General features: G+C 46.3%; 2 protein-coding genes across 3 annotated transcripts in view; one reads left to right on the top strand and one right to left on the bottom strand.

Annotated features, from left to right (window-relative positions):
• Positions 1 to 13360, bottom strand: part of ACOXL (acyl-CoA oxidase like) — a 272425-nt gene extending 259065 nt beyond the window's left edge. For both annotated transcript variants that reach the window (XM_081156817.1, XM_081156818.1), the window contains exon 1: positions 13171 to 13360. In XM_081156817.1, coding sequence (XP_081012943.1) covers positions 13171 to 13295 — 125 coding nt within the window. In that variant the 5' untranslated portion in view covers positions 13296 to 13360. The remainder of the gene's footprint in view (positions 1 to 13170) is intronic.
• An 8179-nt stretch (positions 13361 to 21539) lies between these two features.
• The window catches only part of BUB1 (BUB1 mitotic checkpoint serine/threonine kinase), a 47522-nt gene continuing 43145 nt past the window's right edge, over positions 21540 to 25916 (top strand). The window contains exon 1 of the mRNA XM_081156029.1: positions 21540 to 21643. Within this exon, the coding sequence (XP_081012155.1) occupies positions 21618 to 21643 (26 nt within the window). The 5' untranslated portion in view covers positions 21540 to 21617. The remainder of the gene's footprint in view (positions 21644 to 25916) is intronic.

Below are 25916 nucleotides of genomic sequence, written 5' to 3'. Positions count from 1 at the left end.
CCACTAAATAAATTTTTAATTACAAAATCAAATGCCAACAAGGATATGGAGCACTGGAAACTCTCATACTTTGTTGTAAAAACAATATGGTATGTATGTTTACACCATGGAATACTATGCAGCTGTAAAAAAGAAGGACCTCTAATCCTTTGGGACAGCATGGATGGAACTGGAGAGTATTATGCTAAATGAAATCTGCCAGTCAGAGAAAGACAAGTATCACATGATCTCACTCATATGTGGAATCTAATGAACAAAATAAACTGATGAACAAAATAGATCCAGAGACATAGAAGCATGGAACAGACTAAGGGATCTCAGAGAGAAGGTGAAGGTGGGGAGTGGGTGGGAGAGATTAATCAAAGAACTTATATGCATAACCCATGGACACAGACAATAGTGTGGTGAAGGCCTAGGAGGGTAGTGGATGCTAGGTGGAGGGGATCAACGGGGGGGGGGGGGGGAGAAAGGGTACATCTGTAATACTTTCAACAATAAAGATAAATTTAAAAAAACAACAATATGGTGCAATCCCTTTGGAAAAAGTCTGGCAATTTCTCATAAAACTATAAAACATATACCTATCCTGACCTAACAGTTACACTCTTAGGTATTCACCCGAGAAATGAAATGACATGATCACAAAAATTCTTTAGAAGAATACTCAGATCAGCTTTATTCATAATCTCCCCAAACTGGAAATAGTCCAGGCATGTATCATTAAAAGAACAGATAGATAAACAATGGTCTAGTCATAGAACAGAATATTACTTACCAGTAAAAAAGCATGTACTAGCAATGCACATAAATGACATGTATTAATCTAGAAAACATTGCACTGAGCTGTCTGATCACTGGCTCTGGAGGAAGCCAGCTACCATGATGTGAGGGCCCTCCAGCAGTCCTGTGAAGAGGTCCACCAGGGAAAGAACTGAGGGTCCCACCAACAGACACGTGCATGCACCATCTTGAAAATGGCTCTTCTCTAGCAGTGATCAAGCCCTCATATGTATGACTTCACCTCAACCAACATCCTAAATGCAACCCTGTGAGAGATCCAGTGCCACCCATTTAAGATGCTCTGAAGTTCCTGACTCACAAAAATTGTGTGAGATAATGCATATTACTGTCCTAGATTGCTGAGTTTTAAGGCAACTTGTCACAAATCAATAGACATGGTATTGTCACACACAGACACACACACACACCTGCTGAGCATAAACTAGTATCTTAGTTTTAAAATACTTTATGTGCCCTGGCCGGTATGGCTCAGTTGGTTGAGTGCTGTCCCCTGCACTGAGAGGTCACCTGTTTGATTCCACGTCAGGGCACATGCCCAGGTTGCAGGTTTGATCCCCAGTAGGGGGTGTGCAGGAGGCAGCCAATCGATGTTTCTCTCTCTCCCTCTCCCTTCCTCTCTCTCTAAAAATCAATGAAAACATATTTAAATTAAAATACTTTATGATATATAATACACCTAGAACAAAACAAGAACAAACTATGAGTCACAAAAGTATAGTCAATGAATTATCACAAAGAAAACACATCTGATCACCTCTACCCACATCAAGGAAAATCACAACATATCACCAGCACCCAGAATCACCCCTCAGTCACTTTCCCTGTCCCCTGCCCAGTAATAGCTGTTCTCCTGGCTACTAATTCCCTAAGTTATTTTTTACTGCTTCTGAATATTAAAGACTGGGATTAGACATTATGTATCTTCTGTGTCTGGTTTTTTTCACTCAACATAGCAAATCAAATTCATCTTCAGTGTCTATTGTACAGGTAGTTCATTCATTTTCATTGGTGTATAGGATTAAGTTGAACTAATATACCACCAAAAATATGCTAAATGAACATATTGTGTGATTCCACTTATACCAAATTCTAAAGCAGACAAAACTAAAACATAGTAGGAAAAACAAAAAAAAACCAGAACAGTGGTTACCACTGGGAGAATAAGGCAGAGATTGACTGGGAAGGACACGAGGGAACTTTCTGGGGTGATGTTCTCTATTTTGACGGGGGGGGGGGGTTACATAGGTGTATTTGTCAAAAGTCTGAGAGTGCCCACTTAAGATTTTTTAATTTCAGCCCTAGCGGGTTTAGCTCAGTGGTTAGAGTGTCAGCAGGAGGACTGAAGGGTCCCGGGTTCGATTCCAACCTCCGTTGCAGGCTCGATCCCCAGCCCTGGTCTGGGCCGGTGAGAGAGGCAAACCAGTCCATGTGTCTCTTTCACTCGATGTTTCTGATGTTTCTCTCTCTCTCTCTCTCCCTCCCACTCTCTCTGAAAAGCAATGGAAAAAATATCCTCGGGTGAAGATTAAAAACGACTATTCTCAGCTCTCTTTCCTGGAAGCACACCTGAACCTTTCCCTTTCCCTTTCCCTCCCCCCTCCCCAAGGTGATACCATTACCTTCCTCACTCCCAAGCTCCTAGGGCCCTTCCTTTGCCTCTATAACTTGTTTCCTAAGCCCATTTCTTCTAGTAATTACTTCTCCTACCTCTGTGATTTTACAAATAAATGTTCTCTTATAAAAAAAAACAAAAAACTATTCTCAAATAAAAAGAGCAGGACGTATTGGAGAAATGACTGATTCTAGGGCAGGGGCAGGGAAAACACACAAGGAGCCCGGAGCACCTTCTAGTGCCAGAAAGCAAGAAAGTGCTCAAAAAAGGGCTACGCTTGTCAAAGGACACAGGAGACAAATGAAGAAGCTCCTGGTGGCCATTTCAGCAACGAAATTAATAAGGCACTACTGGATTATAGCCCACAGCAAAAAATAAACACACATTCGTCCATACTGATGTAAGTAAACAGCTTAGGTAAATAAATGCATGAGAAAAAAAGAGACAAATCTCCCATAATAAATAACTTGTGTGGCTACTCTCCCTTCCAACAGGTGGTGCTTAACCAAGCCCCCAGCCCCACCACGGCCACGTGGCAGCTGCTGCAAGGGACACAGGTTGTGTGGCGGGGGGAAATCTGATGGACACTGCCCCGCCCGAGTGATCCACGTAACCTCGCCAGGGACCAGCCCTGCGGATGGCACGTGCCACCCTGATGTGATATGACGAGGACACTTCCCCTCTGTGGTATTCTTCCCCAAAGCTCGTAACCTCGGTCTAAACATGAGAAAAACATCAGACAAACCCAAATTCAGGGACATGAAGCAGAATATATGACCGGTACTTTTCCAAAGTGGCCAGGTCATGAAAACCATGGACAAACTAAGGAACTGTCAGGGACCAGAGGACGTAAGGAGACACGCAACAAAACCCAGCGTGGCACCTGGACAGGATCCAGGACCAAGCAGGACGGCAGTGGAAGAACCAAGAAGCTGGGCGAGCCCAGGGCTGCGTTTCGGTTCTGACAAGGGCACTGCGGTTAGACGCTCACAGAAGGGAAACTCGGCAAGAGGTGCGCGGGAACTCTCTGAATTACCCGTGCAGTTCTGTTATAAACTTCAAGTTATTCCAACATAAACATTTTAAAAAGAGACAACAGCAAAACAACAAAGAGCTTTGTGTGTTTAAAAAAACAAAATCTTTTAAAACCAACAACTAACAGCCACTTTTAAAAGTGATTGTGTGTGTTTTACTCAAAATCAAAATGAAAAATCAGTCGAATGGAAACCACGTCTTCAGATACCAAATGTGAATGCCCTCACGACAAGGGACATCCCTGGGGCCTAGCCCTTGACCCCCAGGGCCTCCACGTTCTGGAATAAAATAGGAACTTGGACCCAGCCCTGGTTTCTCTGCATGGCCGTCAGGAGCCTGCCTGTCCTTCCTGGTCTCTGTAACCTAGCTTCAGGGACACCTCCCGCTGAGCCCGGGATCAAGTCGCTCTGCCAATCCCTTCTCGCTGAAAACAAGGATCACAAGGGGTGTATCTCCATGAAACTGAGGAGCAGGCCCCCCCCCCCCCCCCCCCCCCCCCCGTCATCGCTCACACGAAAGAACGTAGCTGCCTGAGCGGGAACAGCACCCCCTCCCCGAGGCGGCGGCAGAGACTCCGGCTCCTTCTAGTAAACACCAGCTACAGCCCAGCCTGCCTGCCACTCGCCCCCAAGCCTGGCGCCACCCCAGGGGCCCCACCATGGGCTGACCGTGAATGGAAACAGAAACCATTGAGTCACCTTGTGGTCACTGTCAAAGACGACGGCCCCGAAACAGCAGGGCCGACAGGAAACGCCCAGGGAGGGCTTTCTAAGCACTGCGGTTTGGTTCTAGCTGAGAAGTACACTCGCTCGCAGAGAGGCGCCCGCGCTAACTGGCAAGTCTAGAAAAGGTGGCAGGAGGACAGGCACTGGGGTCAGGGAAAAGGGAGGAAGAGGGAGGAAAGACCCTCCACCAGACAACTGACAGCAACCCCGGGTCGGAGGCAGGTCCCCAAACCCTGGGTTCCCCGGGAGGGACTGCAGGGAGGGGCCCTCCCATCCTCGCATTTCTCTTCCTTCCTGAGCGTGGGTCAGCACCTGCACCATGCTGAACACCAGGGATTCCCTGCTAGGAGGGCCCTAGCAGGGAGGACAGAGGGGGACAAGAAGAGTCCTAGACGCTATGACAACATAACCTTCACACACAGCCATTAGACCTCTGTTTTCTGGAGTCGAGAGCGTTTGGTTTAGCAATGACCTTTACTGGTTCTGTCAGGAGGAGCTGCATGGCTGGGAGAAGGCAGGATCTCTCGGCAGGATGGCTGAGAAGTGGGTGTCTGTGGGTAGAAGGGGGAAGTCCCAGGAGGGAGGAAGCGAGGGTGGGGAGCAGGTTGGAAGGGAGTGGAAAGGAATCCATCAAGGGGCGGAGGGACATTCTGAAAGATAGACCACACGTTAGGCTGCCTGAAGGGACTATGAGCAGGTCTCTACAAGTTCAAAAAGATTGAAATCCTAGCAAGCATTTTCTCAGACATTTATACAATGGAATACTATGCAAATGTGAAAACGAAGGATCCCTTACCGGTTGAGACAGCACGGTGGGACCTGGAGAGTATTATGCTAAGCGAAATAAACAAGTCAGAGAAAGACAAGTGTCACATGATCTTACTCAGAGGTGGAATCTAATGAACAAAATAAACTGATGAACAAAATAGATCCAGAGACATAGAAGCATGGAAGAGACTGACAAGTTTCACAGGGAAAGCAGGGGTGGGTGGGAGGGGAGAAATTAACATAAGAATTTATATGCATATATGTACAAACAATTTATATGCATATATGCACAAACAATAGTGGGGTGAAGGCCTGGGGGGAGGAATACAGGGTGGAGGGGATCAATGAAGGGAAAAGGGGACATCTGTAATGCTTTCAACAATAAAGGTAAATTTTAAAAAAACACACACACACAAACTCAGACATGCTACTTCACTATATGGAAGACACTGCCACTGGCTCCCCGTCCCTTATGAGATCCTGAGGCAGCATCAGCCCAGCCCGAGGGGTGGCTCCTGACTGGTCCCCGTTTGGCTGTGGTCCCAACTTCCAGGACAGTGATAGCTTAGAAATGAGACTTGATGCTTCAAAACAAGAAGGTTCTTTTTTAGGGTGCACTTTGGAGGTGCTGAGGCTAGGGTGGCACAGGAGAGTTAGCTGAGAAAGTGGAAGTGGTATAGAGCGCCAACAGTTAAGTGTGAGGGGGGATGCCCAGTCCTGTGGTCTGCAGGAATCACCAGTCCCTGACGCCATCCTAAGGTCCTGCTCTGCCCACAGGATCGTAAGTCTGCTGCCTGGGAGCTCCCTGTTTCCAACCATAGTATAAATGGGACACTGTTGGTCACCCAAAGGATGTCTTTGGTGAAACATTACTGGACACAAATCCTACAGGAATCTAGGTAAAAAACCCATCATTTTCCACAACGAACACATTTCACGGCAGTGTAGGACGCACCCTAAGTGAGTCAGACAACATGCACTGGAGCCAGGGTTCCCTGATGGACCTTGAGAGCCACCTGTCCACCTACCTGTCCATTTACAAGCAAGTGGGAACGGAGAAGGCGGACATGGAGATTCCCTCAGTGGCCAGTGACAACCTGTACTTCAAGGCCTGAGGTCCCTGAAGGGACAAGAAGAGGTGAGTCAATATTCTCCCTGGCAGCCAGGAGGAGATGATACAAAGAGTGGGGGTTACTGTAAAGAGAGGGGCACATGAGAGGCCATCAGGGATGCCCACACTGAAAACCTTGGGGCCAGTGGGAGACTTCTCACCAAGGCCCCCATTTACCAACATGCCGGGGACCACCCACCATGAGGAGTGGCCTCCACTTCTGGACAGCTAAGGTAACCTCCCAGTACATGGCCTAAGGCGACTTGCGCTAACAAAATCGGAGCATTTCCCAGCAAATGGAGTCATACGTCTTGAGAAGGGAGCATTGTTTTCTTTTCCACCTGCTCATAGTCCCTTCAGGCAGCTGGGATTAGGGCCTGTCCCTCCTTCTCCACCCCGCCATCCCTCAGGAGACAGAAAGGTTCACCTCTGGAGAAACTAACCCTGTCCAAAACAAAACACAGGTGCTGACCTGTCAATGAAAAGTTACTCTATGATCAGCAAGCCTGTGGCCAACAGCCCTGCTCATTTACAATCAGCACGCACTCATATAATTCACTTTGCTGCTGCTGTGAACAAACACCCAGGGTTGACCAGACATTTAATGAAAGCTTCACACACAAAAGACAAAGGCCAAAGTACAAACAGACAAAAGGAACACAAAGGAAGCAGTGGCAAAGGAGAGAATAGAAAAAAATCTCAAAAATTACCATCAACTAGTCCCCCAAAATAAGAGCTTTTGCAACCAAAAACAAGAAGAGATGCTATAAAAAAGGAACAAATACTAGAAGAGCTTTTGAAAATCATTATGATTTCCAGAGTTCCAGATAAGAGAATAGTACAAATAAGTGAAGAACACACATTTCCAAAGTAATAGGGCCCACTATAAGCACAACACAAAGAAAGAGGCCCACATCAAGCCACACCTCTATGAAATTCTACACCACCAGTGCTGAAGAGAAAGGTCCAGAAGCTTCCAGGAGGGAGGAAGAGAACAAGTCATTTATCCAGGGTGAAGCACAGAAGGGGTCAGGTTCATTAATAACAGTGTTGGATACTAGAAAGCAATGGCATAATGCCTTTAAATTTCTGGGGGAAATTTTGCTTCCAGCCTACACTTCTACATGCAGACAAACCTTTAATCAATTGGATAGTAAACAGTATCAGACATGAAAAATCTCAAAACTCTCAAAAAGTTAATTCTCTGGTATCCTGTTTCAGCAAACTATGAGATGTGAGACTGTTCTGATTATTTACAGCTGTGTAACAGGGTCTCCTCCAACACGCCCCCCCCAAAAAAAACTTAGTGCTTAAAATGGCAATGCATTATTGTTTGATCTCACTCCTCGCAACTATCGGGAGTTTGGACACCCAAGGACACCTAGCGTCTGCTTGTTCTCTCCAGTGTCCAGGGTCCCAGCTCAGATGACTGGAACAGCTGGGGGCTGAAGGGTGGGGAATGGTTAGCAACTCTCTACCTTTCTATGTGGCCTCTCCACATGGCCAGCTTGGGCTTCCTCACAGTATGGCAGCCGCAGGCTAAAAGAACATTCACATGGGAGCTCAGGGCCTTAAGAGACAGGGAGTGGAAGGTACCACTCTCTTCAGGCCTGGCACTCTGAACTTCAGCTATATTTCATTGGCCAAAGCAGTCACAGAACCACCCAGATTCAAGGGAGAGGACATAAACCACACCTCTCAATGGAAGAAACATTCAAGAATTTGTGGCTTCTGCCCGGCCGGGTGTGGCTCAGCGGCTGAGCATCGACCTAGGATCCAGGAGATCGTGGCTTGATTCCTGGTCAGGGGCACATGCCCAGGTTGTGGGTTTGATCCCCAGTCGGGGGCGTGCAAGAGGCAGCCGATCAATGACTCATCATTGATGTTTCAGTTCTCTCTCTCCCTCTCCCTTCCTCTCTCTGAAATCAATAAAGATATATATTATTTTAAGAATAAAAACATTTTTAATTAAAAATAAGTAAAGCCTGGCCGGGCGTGGCTCAGGGGTTGAGCGTCGACCTAGGATCCAGGCAATCGGGATTCAATTCCCGGTCAGGGCACATGCCCGGGTTGTGGGCTCGATCAATGGATCTCTCATCACTGATGTTTCTGTCTCTCTCTCTCCCTCTCCTTTCCTCTGTCCGAAATCAATAAAGATATATTTTAAAAAATAAAAAAACAAAAATAAAATAAAATAAAAATAAGTAAAAAAATAACATTTTGTCATTTAATAGTGTGCTGAGTGTCAGCTGGGTCTGGTTTGGGTCATGAATACTAAAAGCTCCAATCAAGGAAGAAGTCTGTGTTTTCTACTAAATTATTTAATGACAAGTGTTTAAGAGAACCACGATTCACTGACTGATTCATTCTCATCCCTGTCAATTTTCGGAATAAATACACTTGTATCACTGAGAAAAAATATTTTGACAGTTCAAATATGCAAGTAGAGAACTGATAGCATCCACTTCAAAATGATTTTTATATTTAAAGTTTCTGGCTTAAATATCTGATGGTGCAGACTTTGAAACTTATAAGAACAAAATTAGGTAAAAAAACAAAAAAAAGCCCTAAAACTTGCTCTAATTTTGTGACCTTGTGTACTTTTAAAGTAAAAATCAAGAAAGTAAAAAAAAAAGTGCCATTTAGGCACATTATTTAGGAATGTGGAGGTAAACAATGTCAGAATCCAGTAAAGAAATGGTGTCAATGAGGAAAGGGAATGAGGGGAAAAGGGGGTGCACTAGGGGGTGGGAGGGCTGCCTTCCACTACAAACCTCACAGTGTGATTTGTATTAAGTGTGTTCATACCTTACATCAAGGAAAATGAGGACTAAATTGTAAAAGAAGAAGCTGCAGAACACATAGTAGGATCATTTTTACATAAAACATAATGTTCGCAAGTGCATATGAGCTTATAGAAAAAGAAGTAGAAAAAACCCTTCAACATACTGAATTATTAAAAGTGGTTAGGGGACCGAGCATCCACCAACTGATGACCGGATTCAGCCTTACAAAGCAAGGAAACTGACACAGGTTACAACACACATGAACTGTGACGGAGTGAACTAAGCCTGTCACAGCAGGCCAAATACTGCATGGTTCCACTTACATGAGACACCTGCAGTAGTTAAATTCATAGAGACAGAAAACAGAATGGTGGGCGCCAGGGGCTGGGCGTAGGGGAGAGGGGGAGTGAATCCTTAATGAGGACAGAGTTTCCGTTTGGGAAGATGAAAAAGCTCTGGAGATGGATGGTGGCGATGGTTGCAAAAAGGACTTAATGCACTTAAACGGTACACTTAAAGATGCTTAAGATGGTACATTCTTATTGTATTGTATTATATTTTACCACAATAAAAAAAAGCATTTGGGGGAGGAGATCGTTCAGGGTACTCTCAAGTTTTCCATGTCATTTCATCCTTTACAATGAGGATGTCTCCATGAAATACTTGCAGGTATAAATAAGAATGAAGAGAAACGAAACCTATGAAAAAGTTAGGAAGAGAAATGTGCATCACTCTAGGAAAGAAGAGAAAGGGAGAGGGGAGCCAGCCAGGCACAGCGCGGTCAGGCTGGATGGGAGCCTGTGGGGGGCGTGGAGAAGTCTCAGGGGACCAGAAATGCCCAGTAGGGCTTTTTAGGTTGTTTTGCTGAGGCATGTGTGCCACACATGCACACCCTTCACCAGCCAGGCCTTCACAAGAGCTTCAGAATGCCAAGAAACAAACTCAGAAACATTTCAGATGTTTTTAAATACTCCCTGCAAACCCCAGTGAGGAGCCTCAGGTCTCCCAGAATCCTCCAGCTGCCACAATACTCAGCACGACTGGTATGACCCTTAGCACCCAGGGCATTCCCAGTCTGGGGGACTCCTGACAGCGGGACAGTGAGGACTCAGTCTGAAGTTCACCTCAGGGAGAGAGAACAAGCCATCCTTTCGTTAGTGGGGAACCTGGCTGAGCCCACACCAGACCTGGGAGAGCAGCGTAGAGGGTGAAGTTCTGTGTAAGGAGGCACCTGTTGTGTGCACAGGAAATTGCACAAGCCCTTTCTTTTGGAGAAGAACCATTTCCTGGGCTCTTATGTCCTGAGAGTGCCTGATCCTGTGCAAACTTCCCACTAGACACACACACACAGCACCTACTTTTAACTTCAAAGGCCTGGGGGTGGGGGCACCAGCCACAGAAGGCCTCACATTGCCTCCAAGAATCAAATAGGGGTTTTATTTCTGGTCTCCTGTTGGGCATTTTATTTTGGCAGAATATTAAAACATCGAGAAATGAGGATCATTGCCCTCTAACATAAGATCGAATCTGAGAAGACAACATGAATTTTCAAATAGATAGCATCTTTAATCACTTGGGGGTAAAATATAAAATTTTGTGTATGCTCTTACTACAACTCTGAAATTATGAAGTCAATAAACAAGAATCAGAAAGAATTAGAAAATGCTGGTTAGGGTAATGGGATTTTTATCTTTTTTTGGGGGGTTAGGGTTTTTGGGTGTCATACCATGGTCAGCATTACTGAATACCTATGCAACAGCCTCATTTAAGCATTAAAACCAACAACACGTTCAGTGAATGAGCAAATGTAAGCTCAGTAAGGTAAACTCACTTGATGACAGTCACACAGGAAATAAGCTGCCTGCTGGCTCTCCAACCCAGGCTGCCTCTCCCTCTGTCCCTAAGCAGGTTGTACAGTTCACAAGAAAGTAACTTCTACTTGGCCCAAATCAGTAGTTCTGATCCATATTTTAAACTGCAGCTATCTAAATTGAAAAGGCAAAGAAACAGCCCAGGAACTAAACTAAAAAGGCTGAGGAACGTGGGAACAGATGTGTGTATGAAGGGACGCGACCGAACTAAGCAGGACTTAAAGTAGCAGGACTTCTTTGCACTCTTAAAAATTGTTGAGGTCTCCTCACAAAAAACTGCACATGGATGTTTTGGGCAGCTTTATTCATAATTGACAAAACTTGGAAGCAACCAAGATGTCCTTCTGCAGGTGAATGGATAAACAAACTGTGGGACATCTAGACAGTGGAATGTTACTCAGCTATCAAGCCAGGAAAAGGCATGAAAGAACCTTAAATGCATGTTACCAAGTGAAAGAAGTCAATTTGAAAAAGCTACTTAATACATGATTCCAACTATATGACATTCTGGAAAACTATGGAGCCAATAAAAAAAAAATCAGTGGTTGCCAGGAAGGAGAGGAGGGCAGAGCATGGAGCATTTTTAGGGCAGTAAAAATACTCTGTAGATGCCATATGATGGGTAAATGACATCATGATACATTTGTTCGAACCCACAGAATGGAATGTACAACACCAAAAGTGAGCCCTAACATAAACTATAGACTTTGGGTGGTTATGATGTGTCAATGTAGGTTAACACCTGGTAAAATAATAATAATAATAATAAATGTACCACTTCGTTGAGTGATGTTGATAATGGGGAAAGCTATACATGTGTGGGGGCAAAAGGTATATGAGGAATCTCTGCATTGCCATCTCAATTTTGTTTTAAACCTAAAATTGCCCTAAGAAAAGAAACTCTTAAGAAAATTATTGCAGCCCCCCAAAATATCTACTGATACTTACCATATCAGAAATTGTAACAGAAAAATGTTTAAATATAATTAAATCATCCGAAAATAACAGTAATAAATTAATTAAAAATTTTTATAAGTATGTTTTGCAAAACAAAAAGGAAATTTAGTAAGAAGAGTGTCATTGCTCTTCATTTTTACAAGTCCCTTTAATGTCTGTCTTATCAGAAGGTGGGGGAAGGTATAGGGGGGAGAAATGGTGCTAGAAAACAATTAAATTGATTTAAAAAAAAAAAAAAAAAAAAGACAGCCAAATCCTCATATCTGCTTCTGCATTTACTCTGCTGGAATATTACATACCATGCAGTGTCTGGAAACCACCTCTGTACAATTGTGAGAAAATGAGACTGAGAAGGCGAATAACATCTTAGTATTATTATAAAAATAATTTTAGTTTAAATGCTACTTTATAACAGTAAGCTAATAATAATTTTTAAATTGACTTTTTAAGTTTGTGAATCTCCTGAAACAGCCTTGGGTACCGCCAAGCAGTCCCTGGACCACACTTTGAGAACAATGACCTAAAATAAAGAACTATGTGTGAGAGAGAGGGAAAGAAAAGAGGATTGTCACCCAAGGAAAACACCACCGTCACACACATCTCACCTTCCCTAAGTACACACACTAGGTACTTCCAGGACAGGAATCCCAGCTTCTTTTCCAAGGACACCTTACTTTTACTCAAGGCCTGCCCTTGCCTCCCGGAGACATGAACGAAGAAGGGTGTGCCAACTACACGTGAATCACTGGTTCACCCACCTTCAGAGCACACTGGCGTTTGTAACAGGCGTTTTTTAAGCTAAAACTGAAAGGCGGGCAGTTCCGACGGTGGGAGAGGGGTCGGCTGCTGCGCAGAGCACAGGTGAAGGAGACCCAGCGACACACCTGCCTGGCCGGCCACTGCGCCACTTTCTCCGTCTGTGCGCTGGGGCCGCGCCAGCCCCTCTGCCCACTTCTCGGGCGGTGGTGGCATCAGATAACCTGGGGACCTGCGCCCCCCTGGGGGTCACCACAGGCCTCATAACCTCCCGCTGCTGCTCCGCCGTCAGCTCCGCACCCCTGCGCTCAGGGGCGCCCCGAGAGGCACACGCGGGGACAGTGCGCTCCGCCCCGCCCGGGTCCCCTGCACCTGTTCCCAACACCGTTACCCGGTGGCCCTGGGCGGCTTCCACGCCCACCCGTCCAGGTTTTTCTTCCTTCTCCCCACCAGGGTGGGACACCGAACCGCGGGAACTTGGAAAACCGAAGTTCAGAAGCAAGGGCGGACCTCCCAGCAAGACTCTCAGCGGAGCCCGGCGCCCGCCGCGGGGCCGCCCATCACCCCCACTCCCGGCGCAAGAGGACGCGCGAGGGAACCCCCCCTCCCGGGGCTGGTGAGGTCTGCGGGGGGGTGGGGGGGTCCATCTCGGGCGCGGCACACGCCTTCCCTCGCCCTCGCCGGGAATGAGCCGGGCGGTCCCTGCAGGGACGCGCGGGGACCGAGGGGACACGGACGGGCGCGGTACCTGGGCCTGAATAGCGGGCAGCCGCCCAGGAGCCCGCGCAGCTCGCTCTTGAGGCGCCAGAACTCGCCGTCTAGGTAACGCTGCAGTGCCGAGTCCCCAAGACCCGGGCCCCGCGCCGGCTCCATCGCGCCGCAGCCTCCGCGCGCCGGCCGGCGGGTCTCCTCCCCTCCTTTTCCGCTCAGTCCAAACCCGTCCCGCGCGCGACCCTCCGGCCCCGCCCCCAGGCCCGGCCCCGCCCTCCTCACCTGGGGGCCCGCCCCCCGCGCGCCAACCGCGCCCCAGCGGGGGTGACGAGCCCGCCGGGGCTTGCGGTTTCCGACTGTGAGTGGTCTCCCCAGGCCCCACCGCCTTGCCCTGGGACTTCAGTTTCTGCCACCCACGCCCCCAGCTCAGTGTCCCTCCAGATTGTTCCTGACGCCCTCAGCAAGCAAGTAGTAGCACTTAGACCCCGGGGGTGGGGGTGGGGGGGTGGGGGTGGGGGTGGGGGGGTGGTAGGGGCAAGGGAGGCCTGGCTGCAGGGAGCTGACCTCCTGGGCCAGGATGTTGCCTGGCTCCCCAGAGCCAGCACGGCCTGGTCCTTGCCCTGGCCCCAAGTCAGCTGCAGCACCGCTCAAACCCAGGCCACCCCAAAACTGGGCGTTTCAGGGAACTTGAATATCACTGTAATCTGGGGCGGCCCAAGCCTGGAGACCTGCGGTCCCGGGTAGCTGGGAGACCAGGCAGGACAGACAATGACCGTGAACGCTGAACTCATCTCCCCGGACCCTCCTTTTTTTGTGTGGCCAGTAGGGACAGAGTTACAGCCTACATGCCACATGTTCACTCTCTTCCTCTGGCTAACTCTCATACACTTTACTGATTCTCCTTTATTTATTTTGTTAATCTTCACCTGAGGGTCGTTGATTTTAGAGAGAGTCGAAGGAAGGGAGGGAGAGGGGGAGAGAAAGATCAATGTTAGAGAGACACATTGATTGGTTGCCTCCCAAAGACGCCCTGACCAGGCCTGGGATCAAACCTGTAACCCAGGTACATGCCCTTGCCAGGGAATGGAATATGTGACCCTTCGGTGGGTGAACCGAGGCTCTACCACTGAGCAACAACAGCCAGGGCTGATTCTCCTTTTAAATATGCGGGAAATGCTAGTTATTCCCTTCCAAAGGCCACTCCATGGAGGAGGTGCCTGGGGTGAGGGGTGGGGCAGCAGGGGTGCAGTCAGCTGTCTTCAGGTTACTAGATGCCATTTGTATCAGTGTCCAATGGCTGTGTAACAAATCACTACAAGCTGAGTGGCTGAGGACAACATATTTATTCTCTTACAGTTCTGGAGGTCAGAAGTCCAAAAGCGATCTTACAGGACAAAAATCAAGGTGTCCAAAGACCCCTTTCCTCCTTTCCCCCGCCTCCTCCCCTTTCTCTCCTCCTTCCCACCTCCTCACCTTTCCTTCCCCCTCCTGTCCCTCACCACCTCCCCCTCCACCTTGTCCTCTCTCCACAGCAGCCCACTTCTCAGGGCAGACCTAACTCTTCTACCAGGCAGGAAGAGGCCGGGGTAAGAGCCAGGGTGCCCACAACTGGACCTCAGAGGAAAGAGGGAACCCAACAGTCACAGGCTTCTGAGAAGACATCTGCAGTGGACTGAGAGCCACCCTGCTGACCCAGGCCCTCCGTACAAGAACGAGGCCATGAACTGCTGCTGGCTTCACTCTGCTGCTTCTAGGCCCTTGGCGCAGTGAGAGGCAGGCCCTCAGCTAGAACACTTAGAAGGCGATTCCACAGGCAGTGACTCTTTGCATTTTGACACGGCCATGTGCATCAGACAGGCAAGGCTCTTCAAGTTCCTTCTGCAGATGAGTAACCCGCGATGTTAACTGATTTGCCCAGGGCCGCAGGGCTCACTCACACCGGGAGAGGAGTCAGGGCTCACAAAGTTCTCAGTCTGCCCTACACCATATTGCCCAGACAGGACTGGCCTGGGTAGAGAACTTGATGGACACTGCTTTTATGTAGGCCTGGGTTCAAACATCACAGTCCAGGGCTCCAGGGTCTGTGGTAAGGCACGGACTGTTCACAGCAGACTTCGGGTGTTTTGTAGAAATCACAGAACCATACATAAAGTGTCAGACCAGGAGCCCCCTGGAGCTTGCCTCATCAGTCCCTTCTTTTCAGATGATACAGCAGGGCATGGCCTCTAATGGAATAGCATGGCCCCTGTGCTGGGGTTTCAGAAGGGAAATGGGTGATTTGGGAAGTTGCTTTATAGTGTCCCCATACATCCCACTACTCCCCAATCTGAGTCCTTTGGGAGTCCCAGTTTTAGCACTGAATGTCCCACCTCCAGGAAGTTCCTCAGTCCTGGGCACAGCAGGGTCTCCCTGCTCTTTTCTTCAGTTGGTTCCATCACTTGGACGATGATAGGAGAATGCCCTGATGTACCACTCAGAGTTCTGGCTGAGGCGTTCTACTGTGGTCATCTTTGTCATTACTTCTTAGAATATTTTTTCTGTCCCCCCCTCTTTCTCCTCTCCTTCCGTGACCCCCATAATGTGTATGTTGGTTTACTAATGATGTCCCACATTTCTCTGAAGCTCTGTTCATTTGTGTGTGTGTGTGTAATTTCTATCCCTTAGTTTCTGTAATCTCTATTGCTCTGTCTTTGAGTTCACTGACTTCCTTTTCTGCCAACTTAACTGTTGAGCCCCTCTAATGAGTCTTTCATTGTGGTTGTTATACTTTTCAACTCCAGACTTCCCATTGATCCTCCTCTACACTTTCTGCCTTTTTACTGATAGTCTCTATTTCATGAATCATCATTATCACACCTTCCTTTAGTGGTTTCCTTTAGTTCTTTAAACATATTTATTTATATATATATATATATATATATATATATATATATGTTTTTTAGTATTAACCCGAGGATATGCATTTATTGATTCTAGAGAGAGAGGAAGGGAGGGAGACAGAGACAGAGAGAAACATCAATGTGAGAGAGAAACATCTATTGGTTGCCTCCTATACGCTCCCAGATTGGGGATCGAACCTGCAACCTTCTGGTGTACAGGACAACGCTCCAATCAGTCAAACCACAGGGACAGGGCTAGTTCTTGAAACATATTTATAATCACTGCTTTGAAGTCTCTCTCTGCTAATTCCAACATCTGGGCCGCATTAAAGCACTAGTTGCACAGCAATCAAAGGATTCAACCCATGTTCCAGAGAAGAAGCTGAAGAAAGACTCTGTAGCTGACAAGAGTGAAGTCTGAGGAGGTGCACAGAGCTAAGGCAGGCCATTTTGGAGAGAACGCAGGCCACCATTCATCAGTGCTCAGGCTGCAAGGCTAAGCTTATGAAGAACCAACTTGCCTCCAATCAGTAAGGACTAGGAAAGGGAAAGAAAGAAGGCCTCTGATCTCTAGAACTGTGCCAGATGTAAATGACATCTAGGTATCACTTGGGTCCTATATACAAATGCCAGGACAGCATGCACAGCTGAACATTCTATCAAAGGTTCCTGGGGAGGGTGTTGGGGGCAGGGTGCTGGGGTCCTCCCACAACCCCCATCCTTCTTCCCAGGCTGCAGTGATACAGGATGGAAGCTGGGTTTTGACCACATGGGCACCTTTTGAAGTCACAACACACTGGCAGATGAACAAGGTTTTCTAAGATGGGGCTTTATGTCTCTGTTTCTACATATTAACCTTACTGTTAATATTTCATAGTTCTCTAAATCACTCATCAGCTTTCTGTATCGAGTCTACTAATAAACCTCCACTTTTATGTGAGGTTTCAGCAACACACCTACTACTGCTATTCTAAATTGCTCTGAACTTCCCAGGGAAAGAAAGATGATCTGTCCATCTGTGATTTTTTGCTTATGTCAAATAGGCAGAACCTACGGAAGTAATCATTTTTCTATTCTAAATACAACACTAACTTTGATATCATGTGACAGCACAAAAGAGCTCAGGAACTGAGTGGAGAACCTTGTGAGGTTATAGGACAGTGGAACTCAGAGAAGCATTATGAAGACGGGGCGATATTGCTGTTTTCATTTTAAAGATCAGGAAACTGACACCCAGATTAAGAGTTGAAGTCGCTTGCCCATTTGCTGCTCCTTGGGAAAGTTAAGACTGGAGCTCATGTCCTCTGATGTGGCCTGCTTTTCTTTGTTCAATAAGTTTATGCAATTATGATGTTGGAATAACAAGTCACTGAAAGGCCAAATACAAATAAAAATACTTCATCTAGTGGCCTTCCTAATAATTTAGAGAGTCTATGGGTCATTTTGGATAGAAATTTGAAATATTGAAATTAGCAGATAAGGTAAATGAGAGTGTTAAAGGAAGTGAAGGTTGTAGCTGCGGGCTTTTGAAGCAGGAAAGGCAGACACCGGGCATGGCTGGGTTGGCTGGCAGCACCCGGCTCAAAACAAGCTCCCCTCTCGTACTCTGGGGTGGGTTTGGAGAGATAAGGAAACAAAAGCACTAAGGCAACAGCAATGCTAAAAACTAAAGGGAGGGATAGGTCAACAGAGCAAGGATGAACGTTTAGCAGATTTTCAGACATTTCATGACAGTTGCTGCACTGTCACCACAAGCCCGAGGGAAAAAGGACAGAGGGGGAAGATGAGAGAAGATGAGGGTTAGAACAGAGGCTGAACTGCTGGAAGGGCATGAGCTTCCAATTAGCAACTTTTAAGAAACAACACTTTTGCCAGCCTTTAGGTATTTTCTACCTATATTGATGCATAAAAATTGCCAGCATTTGAGAGTCTATAGATTTTCTTCATCAAAGTATCAAACTATTTCTCCAAACTATTTGGAAGTTCTTCATTTATCTCTGATGTGGTGAGAGAATGTGAAGCTCTTAGAAAAGAAAGCAGCATGGGAAATGCCCTTCAATAAGCTCCTTCATATGGCCTTTGAACCTGTCTGTCTGTCTTCCTTCCATTGCTCCTCAACTTGCTCTGTAAAAGGACAAACACTTGGTAACCCCACAAACTCCATATATCCCAAAACAAAGTAATAACCTTCTCTGACTTCCATGGCCTGTTTCTGTCCTAGGCCCCCAAATTACCTTTCTTTTCTTTTTCTGACATATTGAAGATGTCATTGTGTCCTGAGAGCTCTCCCTCCCTGAGATCTGATTCCCTACTTTACCTTCCATGCCTTCTGTCTCCAAATCCAGTTTAAAGTCTGAAAATTACTAGTAGTTCTCTGCCTCTACTGTCCAGCCCTCCTCCTCTTCCCAATAAACCCTGAACACTACTAGGCTAATTAACCTAATAGGGACATTAAGATGAACACATTGTGACCCTGGTCCGTGTGGTTCAGTTGGTTGGAGCGTTGTCCTGTGCACTGAAGGGTCTTGGGTTCAATTGCTGGTCAGGACACATACCCAGGTTGTGGGTTTGATCCCCAGGAGGAAACTGACCAATGTTTCTTGCTCTCTCTTGCCCTCTCCCTTCCTTTCTTCCTAAAATAAGAGAAAACAACAAAAAAAGCTTTTTTTAAAAAAAGATGAACACATTGTGTGAGCAGGTCATTGTAATTCTCCCTCGAAATAAGAGTAATGGCAGAGCCCAGCAGGGCGTGGCTCAGCGGTTGAGTGTCGACCTAGGATCCAAGCGATTGGGGTTCAATTCCAGTTCAGGGCACATGCCCAGGATGCAGGCTCAATCCCCAGTCAGGGGTGTGCAGGAGGCAGCCGATCAATGACTCATCATTGATGTTTCTCTCTCTCTCTCTCTCTCTCTCCTTTCCTCTCTCTGAAATCAATAAAGATAAATAAAAAAAATACAAGCTTATTTAAAAAAAAAAGAACAACGGCGGAGAGGGACTTCAATAAATAAGGGCAAAGAGAGGTCATTGAGTAAACCAGAAAATTATTCCTGGAAACATGCCAGTCAGTTTCTGTTCACCGATGACAACTCTAATACTTGTTTCTATGACTCCTACAAACACCCATAGCGATTGGCACCCAGACTTCATAAGGGGTCGCTGTGCCTTTTTTAAGGGGCAGTGTGGAAGAGCTACCCAGAATACCTACTTCATAAATAAGCCTGGTGGGAGAGGAACCCCTGGTAGCAGAAGTGAAGGAGGGCAATTTTTTGTGGCTTTTAGTATTTTTTTTTTTAATTGATTGATTGATTTTAGAGAGAGAGGAAGGGAGGAAGAGAAACATCGATTTGTTGTTCCACTTACTTATGCTTTCATTGGTTGATTCTTGTATGTGCTCTGACTCAGGATCAAACCCTCAACCTTGGCATCTTGGGACGATGCTCTAACCAACTGGGGTACCTGGCCAGGGCATTTTGTGGCTTCTAGAAAACAAGGTAGAGCTGAGTGTAACTACCATGCAGTCCTATGACCACAGCACTGTTTGTTTCAAAAAGACCTAGTTATGATCATGATCAAGTACAAACTCTTTAATCTAGCCTTTAAGATTTGAAATCAAAATACCAAACTAGTCTTTCAAAAAGAACCTTCATTGCTCTTTAACAAGAGTCAAGGGTGATCTCCCTCAGTAACCCTGGTAGACACCAGGAATGACCTCCCAGGATCTCCCCCACCCACATCCACTCACACCCCAGAGCCCAATTCAACACCCTCCTTCCTCATGAAGTGTCCTACCAACAGGCCCCATTTCCCCCTCCCTCCTCTGGACCCCCCTAGCAGATAGTCTGAATACTCATTTAGCACTTAATACACACATATATAACACCTTTCAACAATTTTCTATGACTGTATTTTCATCTCCCAGACAAAGCCACTAGTTTCATAAGAACAGGATCTGTTTGAGTCAGACAAGGTTGTAATTAGGTATAAATCCAATAGTACCTAGTACATGATGGATGTCCAATCATCATTTCCTAATTGATGACTGAGCTGTTATTAAGCACACAAGTTGAAACCTTGAGTTGGTGGGACTAAAAATATGTTAATGGTTAGGAGTACCTGACATTTATCTAAAGAGTGAGCATCCTCTGAATAACAAATAAGATACTTGTGCAGATCCAATTGATCAACACCCTCGAAGAAATTGTGGACTCTGAGATCATTAGTATTTCTAGAAGCTGCTAATTATTATTATTACTATTATTTTAGATATTTAACTTAAGAGCCCTAAGAGAGCAAAACACCCACACAGCCGCTCTGGAAGGAATACTCGCATGAGGAGCCCTTTATATTTTACTTGCATGGTCAAGGGGCTCTTGAAACGACCTTGAGAGGTAGACTGGGAGATTATGACAGACCAAGGGCCAGAGAGCTAGGCTGACTGTGCCCACTCACTCTTAGGTGGGAAGCACCAGCAGATTACATACTTCTCGGACACATCTGGCCTCCTTTACAAAGAGGTCTCTTTATTTTATTTTTTTATTTTCTACTTCTTGAGGACTTGGTCTCCAGAGCTCCTAAGTTCCATAAAAGCTGTTGAAAGCTGGCATGCCAGGGCACCCACACAGCCTTTCAGAGCAGTTCAATCAGATCCGTTCAGTCATGCCCAGGGGCCTCCAAGGGTACCCCCGCCGGGGATAACCAGCCCCGAAGTGCCCACCCACCTGCCCTGGTGCTCTAGTCACTAAGCCAAAACCCACCAGGGTTTTTTTCTGGGTCATTGATGAACCGCCCTAACTCTCTGCCATTGCATTACAGGCCCTGAGACGAAACTTTCAGAAAACTGCGGGAAGGGGGGAGCATGCTCTTGCGGGGTGCTGGGTTCACCCCACCTGCCCATCCCCTATATCCGCCACCCTCCCCCCCCCCCCCCCCCGGCTCCGCAGCCCCAAACAACGCCAGGGTCTGTACCTACATAAGTATTATGTTTCTTCTTTCCATGAACCAGGTGTAGGGATTCTGGTTCATATATTTGAGCGAAGGGGTCGAAGAGCCCCCCCCTTTCGAATTAGGGGCCAAGGCCCCATTTTTCGCCTGGGGGGGGTGTCAGGTTAGGTATCTATCTCCCACAGCGCCTTCCCTGGGATGATCCCTGGGGAAGCCAGTTGCAACTTGGACCGCTAACAAAAAGACCCGCTCGGGACGCGGGAGCCAACCTAAAGCACGCGCGCCGCGCCGCGCCGCCCCCGGGAGACCAGTGTCGTCAGCCAGCCGCGAGCCTCGGGTTCAACTGGGGCCACGGCGAGTGCGAGGAGCTGCGGCCGGCTGAGGGGCGGGACTTGGTCTCCTGGCAACGGCCCTGGCGATTGGCCAACCAGACTGTAGCCCAAGCCAATGGCCAGACGCCTGAGAAATGTTCGTCACGGTGAGGCGGGACTCGGTCTCCTGGCAACGGCCCCGGCGGTTGGCTAGTCCGAATGCAGCAGAGGCCAATGGCCAGGAGCCTGGCTAACGCTCGTCATGGCTACTGCGTCTGCGCCGGAGATTCGAATCCGCGGCGGCTCCTCGCTCGCGACGCTGGTGGGGCCGGTGCTGGCTTGTCCCCTCGCCATGGACGACCCAGAAAATGTGTTGCAGTGAGTGGGGGTGGGTGGCCGGGCGGGAGGACGCCGGGGCACCTCGGGCTCCGGCCTGGGGTCTGCAGGTCCCGGCCCGCCGGGTCCTGCCTCCTCAGCCCCTCTCGCCCCTGTCCTCGGCCGTTGGCCCTACCTCACGGTTGCCCACCCAGGCTGTGGGCCAGTCGGGAGTAGACCGACTCCCGCCGCGTCCTGCTCTCTCCGCCCAGACCTGGCGTGTCGGTGGGGCACGGCCGCGGTGGCAGTTTGGGGGGGCTGGGGCAGTTGTGAGGCAGAGAGCCCCCGCTGGTCCTCTGGGCATGCGCCGCAGCGGGGCAAAAAAAACCAACCAAAGGCTAAACCTGTGTGAGAAACTTTCAAGGCCGCTATTATTTTGTTGTTATTAAACCTCAACTGAGGTATATTTTTTCCATTGCTTTTTTTTAGGGAGAGTGGGAGGGAGGGTGGAGGGGGGGAGAGTGAGAGGGGAAAAAACTCAAGGATGTGAGAGAGACGCACCCACTGGTTGCCTCCCGCACGCGCCCGACCAGGCCGGGGATCGAACCTGCAACCCCGGTACGCGCCCCCTGACCGGGAATCGAACCCGCCACCCTTCGGTGAGGGGGTCTGAGAAACACCGGCCACTTCTTCAAAACAAAAACAGAAAAACTCAACACAGCAGGGGGAGAACTTAAAATTGCTCTTACCCAGCATCCCACAGTCAACTTTAAAAGCGTTTGAATGACATACACTTTTAAGGGGAAAAAAAAAGCCTAGGCTTATTGTCATCGATGTTAGCTTGCTAACAGCTTTTTAAATTCCCAAAGTATCTTTGCTCTATGACTGGGCGATTTATCCCAACGGGAGCCAAAGCACTTAAAAGTTAAACCTCTGTGAGGGGAGGTAAAGCCGGTGGGTTTTGTCAGCACCAGGGGAGCCTCCCTCTCTGGGATCAGAAGATTGAGGTCGTTCAGCGCGGTCAATACAAAAATCTGTTTCCTCTAAGATTTTTTCTTTAGCCTTCAGTGTAGCCAGCCAAGGATTTCACTTTCAGAAGCTTGTTTTCCTCCCTTTTAAAGTAGAAGTCAGGTATTTCTGACCTTATCTTGACTTTCTGAAGACTCCTTTGCTCTAATGAACGGGGTGTTTCTAGGGAAATGGGGTTGGTATAACACCATGAAATGTTTGCCTTGGACCTGACATTGTAGGGATTTTTCTGCTATGAGTCATGAGAGGGAAATTCAAAATTTAGAAAGTTTTTAATTTTTACAAACAACTAATATATTTATATAGTTGCAAAAAAAGATTTAGAAAAGTATTCACTGAGATCTATAGTTGTCCACTCTCCCACCGTCTCATGTAATCATCTTCTAGTTTATTTTTCATGTGTTTTTTGTGAAAATATAAATATTTATATTTTACTAATACATTGATATATTTAAATATCTTCCTGTGTGTACAGTTCCTACCTTTATCTCGCATAGGATGTAGCAGAGTATGTACTGCTTTTTTTACTTAGCCACTATCCTTGGAGAAAGAACTCTACATATTAACAGAGATTTCTCTATTAATATGTAGAACTCTTTCTCATTTTTTTTTAGAACTGCATAATATTTCATGTTCCATAATTGATCCAAAAGTCCCTCATTGGTGGAAAAGTGGTTGTTGACAGCCTCTTGCTATTACAAATTGTGCTGCAGTGAAAAATCTAGTACTTGTGGCATTGTGCACATGCACAGATGTATCTGTCTTCTAGATTTACAGAAGTGGGTTTGCTAAATCAAAAAGTAAATTCATATATAATTTTGGTAGATATTACCAATTACCTTGGCAGGATTGTGAGCACTCTCACCTGCAAGCAAGATGTGAGACTACCTGTTTCCATTGTTTCCCCTGAACACCGTTACCACATTTTTGTCAGTCTGGTGGGTGAGAAATTGTGCCTTAGTGAGGTGACTTTCTCTCATGAAAGAGGCTGAGTATTTTTCTGTGGAATGCCTTTTGTTCATTTTTTAAGTTGGGTTGGTTTTTTCCCCCCCAATATCTAGAAGCTCTGTCTTGTTATCCCAGTTTATCATTTCTCTTTTGACTATGCCCGGTGTTTTCGTTGGTTTGTTTTGTTTATTTGGCATGACAAGGAGAAAATTCTGAGATGTCCTGAATTAAAGTACAACAGGACAGAGGGTGGAAGGAGGAGACATAAAGGGATTAATCAGTTTACAGCTACATGTGAAACCAACGAAAGACTTCACACTCTTTAGTGTATGTTGGCATTATTAATTAACTATTTTATGATTTAGCTATTTATTAATTAGCTAATTACTAATTAGCTGTTTATGAGATTATCTAAAAAGAGAGACTAGACAGATACCATGGAGCCCTAGGAACTTCAGCTTCTGGTTTTCACAGGAGCTTTACAGATTCTGCTGTTCCCATCCCAGAACTAGCTTGCATTCCTCCCATCCCAGCTAATATAAGTCCTTTCAGAAGGGCCTACATCTTTCTTCCCCCTACTTGGTGTATAAAACACTTGCAAAACTCTCGGGGAGGAAGGGCATGTTGTCTTTCCTACCTAGCCGTGCTGCTGGGAGTTTAGACTCTATGCCCACAAATCAGTCTTTTTTGCTAGCAATGGCCTAATAAAAAGCCTTTTAATAAAGACTTTTAGTTGTGGAAGTTAAAATGTAGCTTTTTATTTATATGTAGTTGACTTTATCTAGTTTTTCTTTTGTGGCTTCTGGATTTTGAGTGATAAGAAACACTGATTTCATTTGTATACTGACTGAGATGATAGATAGCTAGAACTATTGCTTTTAAATCCTTTTTTACCAAAAATCATGTAATTCCACACTTCCATTGTTCCACCCTGGTCCAATTCACACCCTGTCACTGGCACTCTGAGGTAGCTTCCTAACTGGTTTCCCACTTCCATTCTTAATTCCCACCCCCTTTCTACCTGGAGAGACTGAGTGGACATTCTAAAGCACAAATTGTATCTTGTCACCCTCACCCTTCTCCTAGCTCAGCACAGCTAAACAGCTGCATGGTTCCCTGGCACTGATCAAATGCCACCCCTTGGGCAGGCCTTTCCTGACCACTTTCTCTAAAAATAGGAAGTCTTGTCACACTCTTACCCATTCTTTGTGTTTTTTTCCTAAGTGTTTAATGTCACCTGACATTATCTTAGATGTTTCTTTTTGTTTGTTTGTTTACCCCAGTAGCAACTGAACACCTTTGGAGGAGTTGCTTTGTCTGGTGGTTGCTTTTTTAAGCTGTAGTTGAGTATGCAGAAGTAGGGGCAAGCAGGGTTCTCTGGGAGCTTGAGTCACTGATTTATGAGCATTGCCATCCTGTGTTCTTCCTTAGGGACAGTGTGTTCCATTGAGGCCTGGGAAGCAGACATTCTGGAAACCCCCATTGATGGTACCCTGGGCTCTCTCACACTCACTCATGAGCCCTCTTTATTATTTTTTCAATTACAGTTTACATTTAATATTATTTTGTATTAGTTTCAGGTGTACAGCATAGTGATTAGACAATCATATACTTTACAAAGTGGTTCCCACCCTCTGATATTTCAGGTATCCACCTGGCACTGTACATAGTTATTAACAATATTTTGACTATATTCCCTGTGCTGTACTTTACATCCCCAGGACTATAGGGTGTCCCAAAAAATGTATACACATTTTTTGATAGCTCAGTTGATGTTTCTTTTGAGATTTAACCCTTTGGAATTAATGATTATGCAAAGTGTGTATACATTTTTTTGGGATACCCTGTATTTTGTAACTACCAAATACTTTTTTTTTTTAATCTTTGCCTGAGAATATTTTCCATTGATTTTTTTTTTTTTTTTTTTAAATCAAGAGAGGAAGAGTGGGGGGAGAGAGAAACATCAATTGGTTGCCTCCCATACACGCCCCTACCTGGGATCGAACCTGCAAACTTTTGATGTACAGGACGACGCTCAACCTACTGAGCCAACTGGCTGGACCAATTAGTACTTCTTAAATCCCTTCCCATTTTTCACCTACCTCCCCAACCCCCTACCCTCTGGTATCCATCAGTCTGTTTTCTGTATTTATGAGTCTGTTTTATTTTGTTTGTTCATTTGTTTTACTCTTTAGATTCCATATACAAGTCAAATCATTTGGTATTTGTCTTTCTCTGTCTGACTTATTTCACTTAGCATAATACCCTCAAGGTCCAACCATACGTGTACAAATGGTAAAATTTTTATTCTTTTTATGACTGAATAATATTCCATTGTATATATGTGCCACAACTATTT

Source organism: Miniopterus schreibersii (genome assembly GCF_964146895.1).
Source record: "Miniopterus schreibersii genome assembly, chromosome: 13".
Taxonomy (NCBI): domain Eukaryota; kingdom Metazoa; phylum Chordata; class Mammalia; order Chiroptera; family Miniopteridae; genus Miniopterus; species Miniopterus schreibersii.
Note: the sequence above shows the minus strand (reverse complement) of the source record. Positions and strands in the feature narration are given on the sequence as shown.